The following is a 12,418-nucleotide window of genomic DNA, read 5'->3' as shown; positions in this document are numbered from 1 at the left end:
GCAAACCAACCCGGTTCACCAAATTAAGAGTCCCCGCTCTTAATTACACCACGCTGGCATCAAGCGCCCCCCCCCCCCACACACACACTGGAAGAGTCCTTGAAGTTCAGCTCTGTTTGCCCCTTGCTGCAGTGCCCCCCCCAAAGTAGCTTCAATAGGCGACCCATCCCAATCCAAACCCAACCCCTTTCCGAAGGGAGGGGGGGTCAGGTGCTTTGCCCAGCAGAGGTCCCCGGTTTAAACCCCAGCAATTCCAGCTCTACCAAAGAGCCGCTGCCAGTCAGAGCAGAGCCGATGCCCTGACTCTGGCCGGGAGCTTCATGCAACGGTCAATGTATGTCAAAGCAGCGCCTGTTGCCACCGGCACATCGCCTTTGGACACAAGTTAGTAACTCGAGCTCCAGGGATTCCCCGCAGAAACAGCCCAGCATTCAATGAAAGGCCTTGGCCGGCTTTTCCCAGGGGTGTCCGGCCCCGGGAAGGGAAGAGGCTGGACGGTCTCATGACATTTCCCCTCCCGTTTCTACCCCACCAGGACTGGCCCTTGCAACTCTGGAGGCCCTGCGATCCCTCCTTCACATGCAGAGACACACAAACACATGCGCAGAAGCCAGCCTCTGGGTTTATATTACTGTATTTGGGAGCGTCGAATAACTTAATACACGGAGCAAAGGGGGGTTGGGGGGGGGAAATGTACATTCTTCTCTGCTAGTCCCGAAGTTCGTTTTGGTTTCTCATGATCATACATTCGTTTGTGTTTCAGACAGCAAAGGATGCTCCAGTACAGAAGTCAGCATGGGAATGGGGGGGAGAGATATAGCGCTATAAAGACCCATCAGGACACTCACACACAACGTTGGCATCTCATCCCTTATATTGCCAAAGGGAGGAGGACTAAGCTGGGGGGGTTTGGGGGGGATGAAGAAGAGTAGAAAAATCCAGTGATTCAAACACTACCAAGGCCGGTGTTGGATTCAGGTAGTTTCCTGGGGCACTACAAAAAAAGATTCCCCCGCCCCCACACACACATCTTACAAAAAGAAAACTTGGCATAGAAAACCGTCTTGGATCCCCGGAAGGCCAGTCCATGTACAAATCCTACAAGAGGGCAAAAGAGCTCTAACCCGGTTTAGAAAAGAGCAGAAATCAGCAATGGGAAGTGGGGGGGGGGGGCAATCTTCTTCAAGTCATTTCGAAGCGGAGCAGAAGGAGAAACCCTTCCCCCCTCCTCCAAAGAAAAAAATCAACCTTGATGCGTTGCCCCAGAAATATTTACAAGCCATGATCGGCCCCTTCCGCGACCGGCCCCTTTCCTCCCTTTCTGAAGGGGTTCACAAAGTGGTCTCGCCTTTCGGAGTCGAAGCGGTCTCGCCTTTCGGACCCGTCCTGTCCCTTCCATCGGGTTGTCCCCGCTCGCCCTGGAGCAGGAGTCCGAGCCGGCTCCCCCCAAGGCCGGCTAAGTGTGCTGGGACATGCCGTTGACCAGACCCCGCAGCTGCCGCACCACCGTCTCGATCAGCTTCTGCTTGTCCCGGTCGTTCTTGCGGAACTGGGCGAAGATGTTGTTCTTCTTGCTCAGGTCTTTCATCCTAGAAACAGAAAGAGAAGGGGGTGGGGGGGGGAGAGAGAGAGGCCATTTATGCATGGGAAGTTTTGCCTTGGATTTGCCGCTCTCTAGATGCACATTTCCCCCATCCGAATTCCCAAAACTCTGCAGGGGGGGCTTATTTTTATGTTTTGATAATTTGGATGAGGAAAATGTGCACCTAGACAGCGGCAAATCCAAGGCAAAGCCTATCTAGGTGTATATTTTCCTCATCCAAATTCTCAAAACTCAAAAATAAGCCCCCCTGCAGAGTTTTGAGAATTGGGATGGGGAAAATATGCATCTAAAGAGCGGCAAATCCAAGGCAAAAACTCCTAGGCATAAATGGCCAGAGAGAGAGAGAGAGCACTTTCACACATGCTGAATAATGCACTTTCAACCCACTTTCAAAGCACTTTGCAGCTGGGTTTTCCTGTATGAAATGGCAGAGTCCATTTGCAAACAATATTAAAGCGCATCGAAAGTGCACTATTTGGCATATGGGAAAGTGCCCAAAGAGAGAGGCCATTTATGCGCGGGAGGTTTTGCTTTGGATGTGCCGCTCTCTAGATGCACATTTCCCCCATCCCAATTCTCAAAACTCTGCATGTTTCAGACAGCAAAAGAATGCTCCAGTACTGAAGTCGGCATTGGGGGGGGGGAAGAGATCTAGAGCTATAAACACCCATCAGGTCACTCACACATGACCCTGGCATCTTATCCTTTATATTTCCGGAAGGGAGGAGGACGAAGCTCCAGGGTTTTATTTTTTTTGGGGGGGGGGGGACTGAAGAATTGTCTGGGAAAATCCAGTTGAGTTTTGAGAATTTGGATGGGGAAATTGTGGCTGTTACCGCACTAGGTATTCCCAGAGATGTATTAAGAGTTTGAAAATGTTATAAAAAACATCGCTTTAAAAGGGTTTTTGGATACCATGGCTTATAAATGGTTGGAAGACGTCTTCACAGCTAAAGGGGCCAAACAAAGCACAAACAGTATTTTTTATAACGTTTTCAAACTCTTAATACATCGGTGGGAATACACAGAAAGTGCGAACAGTATTTTTTATAACATTTTCAAACGCTTAATACATCGCTGTGAATACAAGTGTGGTAACCCCGTGCGTCTAAAGAGTGGCAAATCCAGGGCAAAAAAGCCCCTTGCCTAAAGGCCAGAGATAACTTTTAGGCACCAATCCGCAAGTCCCAACCCGGATGCTTTTTTAGCCACATGAAACGATTGAAGGCCACGATCCAGGCCCCCAACGCACTGGTACTGCACCTTTTTTTTGGGGGGGGGGAGTCTCCTCGCCAGCAACTATTCCCTCTCCTCCCACCACGTTTCTTCGGGGAAGAAACCCGCGTTTATGGCCAGCCGAGAAGCACGGATCCTCCGGAACCAGGGCAGAAGGGCTCCAACTAGCCGAAGTGGGAATCCGGCCCGTGACTTGCAAGTAGGTCTCTCCTCCTCCCCAGCCCAAAAGCAAAGGACTCCGTTGAAATGAATGGAGCTCAAAGGACTCCGTTGAAATGAATGGAGAGCCAGCGCCAGGTATGTTTTGCATGGCCTTTTTGCTCCCACCCGAAGCGCAATTTCAGTCTGCGGAGTTGCAATTCACAGGTCCGGCAGCTGCGCAAGGGGCTTGGGGGGCTGCTTTTGCTTTCACTTCCCAGGAAAGGAAGCCAAACTGAAAAAAGGGACTCTAGGGGGGGAGGTTTCGCCCGAAATGACTCGAGAGAGAGCGATTCAGAAGAAAGCAGCGTACGTACCCTTTGTGGACTCTGGACAATAGCCGTGCGTCAAGAGAGGGAAAGGAAAAGAAGGGGGGGGGGAGAGAGAGAGAAAGGTTAGAAAGCAGCGCCCGCTGAAAGATTTCTACTTCCCCTTGCACCCGAGGAGGCCCTACCGGGGCTGCAGCAAAAGGCGCGCCTCTGCTCCTCTTTCGGATCTGCGCCCCCAACCCTCTTCCTTTTAGCCCTAGCCCCCCGCGTCTCCAGCTGCTGTGAACCTGACCCAGTCTGCGCGCAAGTCAGTCCCATTTAGGGCAACGGGACTTTCTCCCGATTTCGGCGCGCAGGGACCGACCCTGTCCGGAGGCGCTCGGGCTGCGGCGGCTGGCTTTCGGGCCCCAGCCGACGGGTCCGGAGAGGCCCCGCCGGCAGCGACCCGGCAGCCGGTTGGCTCCCGGTCCCTCCACGGGTCGAGCGGCCAGAGAAGAACCGCGGAGCCGCCGCGCGGGCCAGGCGCGCTGGCAAGCGCCGCTCCCCGCTCTGAGCCCGGCCCGGCTGGGAACGAGAGCGGCACATAAGTATAAAAACCAAGGGCGAAAACGCACGGGAGGTTTGGCCTTGGATTTGCCGCTTTCTAAATGCACATTCCCCCCAGCCACATTTTCAAAATTCAAAAATAGGCCCCCAGGCAGAGTTTTGAGAATTGAGATGGGGGAAATGGGCAGCTAGAGAGCGGCAAATCCAAGGCAAAATCCAAGGCAAAAACCTCCCGTGCGTTTTCATCCAAAGGCCATTGATGCCTGGGAGGTTTTTGCCTTGGATTTGCCGCTCTCTAGCTGCACCTTTCCCCCATCCAAATTCTCAAAACTCAACAATAAGCCCCCCTGCAGAGTGCTGAGAATTCAGATCGGGGGAAATGTGCTTCTAGAGAGTGGCCAAGCCAAGGCCAAACCTCCCGTGCAAAAGCGGCCAAAAACAAGGGGCGCTGAAAACGCGCCCACCTGTTTCCAGGGGGGTCGCGCCACACGGAGGGGTTGGAAACTGCTTCAGCCAAAGACCCTGAACGCCGCCTGCGACGGAGTCCCGCCCGGGCTTGGTGGGCAAAGCGCCGAAGCGTGAGCAAAGCCCCCCAGCCTCGGCCCGGGATCCGGCCCGCCCGCTTTCCCGGGGAGCCCTTGGAGCTCAGGGGCCGGATCCCCTCCGCCGGGGAGCCGCAGGTTTGGGGCCGGACTCACTTCTCCAGGAGGGCCAGGGCGGTGCTGGGGTTGACGCGCAGGTACTTCGAGGCCGGCTGCCCGTAGTCCGCCAGGTAGGTCGACCAGTCCCACACCATGAAGAGGTCCAGCAGCTGCAGCCGCACAAGGCAGAGGGAACAAGCAGGGGTTAGAGGCCGGCGGCTCTGATCCTGCCCCAGCGCCTGGGGGGCCGTCCAGCAGTGATGGCTGGAAAGGGGTCTAGCTGTGGTAGGGATGGGAGTCCCCCCACCCCACAAAAAAAGGCCTTGAAGGAGCCTCCAGGGATGATGCAGCCCTTATTTCAGGTAGCTTGGGGGAGGATCTCGCCTATCTTGGGAAGGGGCTTTATGGTGCCAAACCTTCATGCCCAACTGGGCTCCCCCAACAGACAACACCCCCCTACAGCCACTAGCAATGGAATTGAAGGGATTTGGCCACCAATTCGTTCTGGAAGGAAAAGCTGTGGCTCAGTTTGTAGAGCATCTGCTTGGCATACAGAAGGTCCCAGGTTCAATCCCCGGCATCTCCAGTTAAAGGGACTAGGCAAGTAGGTGATGTGAAAGACCTCCGCCTGAGAGCCGCTGCTGGTCTGAGTAGACAATACTGACTTTGATGGACCAGGGGTCTGAATCAGTATAAGGCAGCTTCATGTGTGTTCAATTTAACTGTAATCCTGGATGCCCGGGAGATATTGGGGTCCCTCTGCTCCTTTGAGACACTGGCCCAGAAGCCGAGGCTGGAAACGACTCAGCGGGACAGGACCCCTAAGCACTTTGCGCAGCTCTTCCCGGTGTGAGCCCCCCCTCCCCAAGTAGCTCCCAGCCGGAGTTGCTGTCAAATCCCCCCATAATCTTTTAAAAGCCGGTGTGACTCTCACAGGGAAGTGGAGGCCCCCCCTGGCTCCAATGGGAAGCCCTAATCCCCTTCTAAACCCGTTAAGCCCGACTTCCGAGCCATGGCTGGCATTAGAGGCTCAGAGGGCCCAGCCCTCCTCTGCCTGCCGACTGGGGCCCGGATCGGATTCCCCAAACTCCCCCCCACTGCCGCCCTGCATCCGGGCGGCTCTTCAGAGGGGTTGTTTTGACTCCTTGGAAGGAGCCTTCTCGCCACCTCCTTGGCTGCTCATTAGACAGTGCGCAAGTGGCGATTTCCTTTTCGCCTTAACCCCAGGCTGCAACCTTACTCCCCTTAAAGCGTGGTGGGGGGGAATACCACACGATCTTCCCCTATCCACACTTGCAGCTGCATTTCAGAAGCTCCACTCTTCGCAAAAACACACACACACACACACAGGGGGCTATCGGATTTTCCGGGGCCCTCCCAAGTAGAGCCCGGCTGGAGCCAGGATTCCCCTCCCAATCCCGACCACTTTCTGGGCAGGGGGGCCAGGTCCTTCAGAGGGCTTACTCCGGATCAAGGGGAGCTTCAGCTGGAATAGGCGCTGTTAAGTGGAGGTTCAGCTGGAATAGGTGCTGCTAAGTGCCGATGGCCTTCCTGCTTGGTTTTGTTGCTACCCATCTGGGATGTGGCCCCTGCCAGGTCCCGCTGGCAACCACCCTTCCCAAGGATAAGAACATAGGAAAAGCCCTGCTGGATCAGACCAAGGCCCATCAAGTCCAGCAGTCTGTTCACACAGTGGCCAACCAGGTGCCTCTAGGAAGCCCACAAACAAGACGACTGCAGCAGCATTATCCTGCCTGGGTTCCACAGCACCTAATATAATAGGCATGCTCCTCTGATCCTGGCGAGAACGGGTACGCATTATGACTAGTATCCATTTTGACTAGTAGCCATGGACAGCCCTCTCCTCTGTGAACATGTCCACTCCCCTCTTAAAGCCCTTCAAGTCTTCCGCCCATCCTTAATCTAAACCTGGACTTCTCTCCTGCGTTTCATATGTGGCTGGCTTTCAGTTAAAAACACACACACACACACACAAATATAAGATCTTGCATCTATATAGGAAAAAAATGAAATAAAAATTATACGTGTCATGCAACAGTATCAAGTATTAGGTTTTACTCCCAAACATGCTCGAGCCCTGCCCTCTTAGTTTTAAGAAACGACGCACCATGCGCACACCCTTGGAGTCCAGCTCTCCCCCCCAGAGATGGCCTCCCACTTTGTGAAACAGAAGCTCTTTTCACAAGTTATGCTACCTTCAGAAGATGAGAAAGCACCTTTGAGCCACCACCCCCTCCCCTGCATCTTGCTAATATGAGTCTGCAAATGCACATCCACAGAGATCAGTTTCGAGGAAACCTAACTTAGGGTCCCCCTGTGAGATACACTCAGCAATCGCATCCCCCGCATCTTCAGTTCCAACTCATAGAATCATAGAGTTGGAAGGGACCATGAGGGTCATCTAGTCCAACCCCCTGCATAATGCAGGAAATTCACAACTATCTCCCCACACAACTACCTCCCCCTATACCCTCAGTTACTCCTATTCCATGTCCAGAAGATGGCCAAGATGCCCTCCCTCTCATGATCTGCCTAAGGTCATAGAATCAGCATTGCTGACAGATGGCCATCTAGCCTCTGCTTAAAAACTTCCAGGGAAGGAGCACTTACCACCTCCCGAGGAAGCCTGTTCCACTGAGGAACTGCTCTAAGGCGATCCTGAACTCATTAAAAGGTCCATTCCATTTACTCCTTCCTCTTTCTCTGCCACCTTAAGCAAATGCTGTCAAGCAATGGAAAAGTATCTTCTAGAAACGCTTATGGAAAAACAAAAACACGCTAAAGGAGTCTAGGTGATAAAAAGTGCCATGGGAAGGGTGAAGGGGAAAAGCCTCTCTGGATAGATGAGTTTGCCCGCCTTTCTGAACCATCAGCATATGTCTCTGAAGCAGCACGTTTCCATTCCCTCTCCTGGCCTGTCCTTTTGGAATGAGCCACGCTCAAAAGAAAAGCTGGATCCCTGCACATTCCCCTAGCTTGTAAGCACTGACTTTTCCCTTCAGTGTAAAGGGAGGGTAAAAGAAGGGAAATATGTTTTAATAATAGAAGCATAACAGCTTCAGAAATTGATTATTATGATGATGAAGGAGGAGGAGGAGGAGGAATCAGAGGAGCATGCCTATTATATTGGGTGCTTTAGAACACAGGCAGGACAATGCTGCTGCTGCAGTCGTCTTGTTGGTGGGCTTCCTACATGCACCTGGCTGGCCACTGTGTGAACAGACTGCTGGACTTGATGGGCCTTGGCCTGATCCAGCAGGGCCTTTCTTACGTTCTTATGAAGCAGGTGCCCAAGTTCAGCACTGCAAGCTCTGAGATAACATTTCCCCACCTTATTTCTTCTAGCCCCTACTCAACCCCTAAGAGGAGAACCCAACCCTTTTAGCTCCCTATTAAGGTGTGAGCATTCTGCAACCTTGGATTTTGCTTTCAGGTGTGGGGCAAACTGGTGGGAACCCAAACCAGCCCCGCTTCCTTTCCCAAGAGATTTCAGCACGTGGACCTGTGAAGAGCCCCCCCTCACGTTAGCCTCTGCTCAGCAGGCCCCCGTAAGTGTAGCCGAAGACTACACTTACCACAGAGGCGTTTTCCCAGCTCTGTTAATCTTGGTCTCTTTGTGCCTCGGAAGCGGCTTCCAGAGGGATATAGAGGCTTTACTTTCAAACAACCTGCTTAAGATCCAGCGGTTAGTTTTTAAATGCTGGTACTGCATTTTCTTGTTTCAAACAACTTGGAACAAGACAGGCAATATTTTTTTTAACGGTGTCCTGAAGACACAGCCACCGACTGCTGGTGAATCAAAAGCCTGCTCGACAAATACGTTTGTGTATCATTTCATTTTAACCAGCAGGCAGAAAGCAAGACCAGAATAGTATTTAACAGGGGTGGGGGTGGGGGAATAAGCCTCATTTTTAATCCAAAAGGAAAAGAAACCCTACATTATCCTATTTGCGTTTTCCTGAAAGAGTACCTTCAAAAATGTATTTATAATAACACTGTATCTATTGCCACTATGAATGCTTTGCTTCATTACAAGCACTCAGCCATAGAAATAAGTGCCAAACTTTGGAAAGTTCATGATGTATTCTATGTAGAGCCAGCGTGGTTGTCGGGGTTAAGAATGGTGGACTCTGATCTGGAGAACCGGGTTTGATTCCCCACTCCTCCACATGAGCGGCGGAGGCTAATCTGGTGAACTGGGTTGGTTCCAGTTCACCCCACTCCTGCACACGAAGCCAGCTGAGGGCTAGTCACACTCTCTCAGCCTCACCTACCTCACAGGGGAGGGGAGGGGAGGGGAAGGTGATTGTAAGCTGGTTTGATTCTCCTTTAAGTAGTGGAGAAAGTCAGCATATAAAAACCAACTCTTCTTCTTCTTCTATCTACTCTTCTTCTATGCCAAATATCTAAGTTAGCTAGTCTGATGCCAAACAATAATATACATAGACAAATAGCTTTTTAAAAAAGAGACTTATCATAATGGCTTCTAGGTAATGGACTTCTCACTTTTAAGGCCCTCCTGGCACTGAACCAGTCAGTCTTTTTATCTTACTGTCCCTACAAGTCAATCTCATTTTAGTAGTACTTCCAGCCTTAATCCATTACTTTCTGACAGGCAACCCCCACCCCCACCAGCAATATCACTTCATGGAGCTTCAAACAGGGTAACCTCCTTAAATTGCACAGATGCTGATAGTGCAATCCTGAACAATGTTACACCCTTCCCAACCCAATGACTTCAATGGACTCAGAAGAGCATAACTCTGCTTAGGAATCCACCGCTAGCATATACAAAACGCGAGTAAGCAAACAGACAGAGATCAAAGAATGAAATCATACAATTAAATCTGCCATCCTAAGCAGCTCCATTGAAGAAATCAGTGAGAAAGCAGAAGTTAGTTTAAAGCAAACTCCCCCCCCCCCCCGCTACCCTGATCTTGTCAGATCTCAGAAGCTAAGCAGGATCAGCCCTGGTTAGTATTTGGATGGGAGACCACCAAGGAATACCAGGGTTGCTGTGCAGAGGAAGGCACTGGCAAACCACCTTTGTTAGTCCCTTGCCATGAAAACCCCCCAAAAGGGTCGCCATAAGTCGGCTGCGACTTGACGGCACTTCACACACACACACAATATCTCCCAAATCTCACAATCTTTAAAACAATAAGGCCCATCTGTTTTCTAACATGGTTAACATATTGGATTTTCTTTATTCCTTATCCTTCAGTCAAGATCAAATCATTGTAATGAAAAAACTTCATTACAGCAGAATATTTCCCCCCCATTTATGTGAAGCACCCGTGGGACTCGGATCAAATTAATACCACTGCACTGTGAGTTTTTAAGAAGGTAAGAGAAAGGATTTAACAACGACATTTTTCACATTATGTGACCAAAAGACAAACGCGCTACATAAAAACATTATCCATAACATGCACCAGATACACACCATCTGCCAATGAGTATAATAGGTAATCAGTTTTTTGTCTCCCCCCACCTATAAAGTGCTCCCTAATTTGTTTTGATATTAGCTAGATTAATGACTGCTCTAACAATGGCTCACTCCAATAAGCTTCCCTTTGGATATCTTAAGAACAGTATGGCAAACCTGCATTTAATAATGCACAGATTGGATACCAACTGCTTAAGAAAAACCTGACAAACGTTAAAGTAACCCCGTTGTCCCTCTTCCCCGAGAACATTTAGTTTCGGCGTATAGTTGGGATAAGGAGGTGAAACAAACCTCTTCAGTCATTAAAAATTTGAACGACTGAATCACTCCAGTCAAGGGCAGCCAACGTCATGGATGTGATACAACTCACCATGTGAACGTAGTCATCACTTATTTTTGCAGTAGGCAAATATACAACATAGGCTTTCATCTGAACAGAAATGGAACTCAACAGACACCTGTTTATAGTCAACATTTCTAAGTAACCAAAATGAGGGAAGCACCTGGGTAGTCGATCCTTCTCATTTCACCAGCCGAGAAAAAATTAAATGGAACTCTCCATGGTTACTGTTTAAGGAAAGTGTAGCATGACACACAGGCCCTGGAAAAGCAACCCAGTATATTCCACCTGACCTTCCATACTTATCCCCTTTCCCTTTCTTGCTTCCCATAACTATATCCAGTAACTCAGAAAACTATTGGCAGATTTGCAGTTTAGGGGCACATTATTACATAAATCTGATCTGCTGTCTTTAGGATGATGATGAAGAAGAATTGGTTTTCATATGCAGATTTTCTCTACCTTTTAAGGAGACTCAAACAGGCTTACAATCTCCTTTCCTTCTCTGAGCAGCAGTCACCCAGCACCACCTTCTGGAATTGGTTGGTCAAATAACAGTAGAACCACTAAAGCATGGTGCCTCTTACTCCCAGCCCAGACAGCCTTTCCAGAAGGATAGCACAGTCGATGGTAATGAAAGCCACCAAGGGCTCCAGGAGAATCGACGGGGCCACATTCCTCATCACGCTCCCAGAGAAGATAATCATTCAGGGTGACCAAGGCCTTTTCCATCCCCAAACAAGCCTGAATCCAGATTGAAATGGGTCTAGATAACTTGTTTCTTCCAAGACTGCCTGAAGCTGTATAGCCACCATCTGCTCAAGCACCTTGTCCCAGAATGGAATATTAGAAGAAGAAGAAGAGTTGGTTTTTATATGCTGATTTTCTCTACCTTTTAAGGAGAATCAAACTGGCTTACAATCTCCTTCCCTTCTCCCCACAACGTACACCTTGTGAGGTACGTGAGGCTGAGAGAGCTCTAAGAGAGCTGTGACTAGCCCAAGGTCACCCAGCTGGCTTCATGGGTAGGAGTGGGGAAACCAACCCGGTTCACCAGATTAGAGTCCACCGCTCATGTGGAGGAGTGGGGAATCAAGCCTGGTTCTTCAGATTAGAGTCCACTGCTCTTAACCACTACACCACGCTGGCTCTTGAAGACAACAGCACATGCATATTAAGAAGCAAAGCTGCTTGCAAGGGAAGGCTGGAAGCTTATCTTGGTACTAAAACTCCAACATATCATGAGCTGCCCTAAGCCACAATAAAGCTGCCCTACTCAAGGCACTCCTAGTAGCTCCACTGTTTTCCAGTGGGATTTAATTTCGTGCCACATGTTTTACAATCCAAAGAAAACTAATGCTGGACAGACAGGGAACACAGAGCATTGAGGAATAACACAAAAGTAAACAGAAATATATCTATTTGCCAGGACTACAGTACTTCATGCTTAAACTTTTTTTAAAAAAAATCTGCCTCCAGCAAAGATGAATGCTGCAGTATATACAAATTATTATACAAATGTGCACCTGTTGTTTTGCATAATTTATTCTGCTTCTGACACTCACAGAAGTAGGTACGTTCTGCCCCTTTTTACTGTGAGATAAGCTCCCAACACACTTTCACAAAAGTTTTCAGTCATAAGTAAAACTAGCAAATTGTCTTTTTTTTTTTTAAAAGGAAGTTGAAATTCTCAAGCTGCAAAATAACGGCATACACCCCCAACGAGAACGAGAGAGCATATAAAAATAAGGAACTTTATGTTCCAAGAGTTATACGTATTATATATGAACTGGCCACAACTGTTGCAAGCCAGGCCAGCCGCAGACTACACAACGCGAGCGGACTATAAGGACAGGCAAAAGGGCAAAGTGTGGCTGCAGGCCTTCTCCAATTCCACACTCAGTTGAATGGCAACACAGCGGTCTCATTAATTCTAGAAAGTTTCTTTTGCCGAACGCTACAGAAGCCAATTTTTCGTGCTGCAGAGAACCAAAGCATACAAGCAAATTACATAAGCCATCCAATTATAACTTCCCTCTCCCCTCCTGAGAGCAGGTTCAGGGGTTACGTTGGGATAACTCTCTGTGAGGATGGGGCCGACAGAACAGGGAGCTA

General features: G+C 49.7%; 1 protein-coding gene across 6 annotated transcripts in view; it reads right to left on the bottom strand.

Moving 5' to 3' along the window:
- Positions 1-1,456: 1,456 nt before the first annotated feature.
- EXOC6 (exocyst complex component 6) overlaps positions 1,457-12,418 on the bottom strand; it is a 119,624-nt gene continuing 108,662 nt past the window's right edge. For all 6 annotated transcript variants that reach the window (XM_056849865.1, XM_056849867.1, XM_056849866.1 and 3 more), the window contains 2 exons: positions 4,551-4,663; positions 1,457-1,589 (listed from right to left, as the gene is read on the bottom strand). In XM_056849865.1, coding sequence (XP_056705843.1) covers positions 1,457-1,589; positions 4,551-4,663 — 246 coding nt within the window. The remainder of the gene's footprint in view (positions 1,590-4,550; positions 4,664-12,418) is intronic.

This window comes from Euleptes europaea, chromosome 5 (assembly GCF_029931775.1).
Source record: "Euleptes europaea isolate rEulEur1 chromosome 5, rEulEur1.hap1, whole genome shotgun sequence".
Taxonomy (NCBI): Eukaryota; Metazoa; Chordata; class Lepidosauria; order Squamata; family Sphaerodactylidae; genus Euleptes; species Euleptes europaea.
The sequence above is the reverse complement of the archived record's forward strand: the minus strand, read 5'-3'. Positions and strand labels throughout refer to the sequence as shown.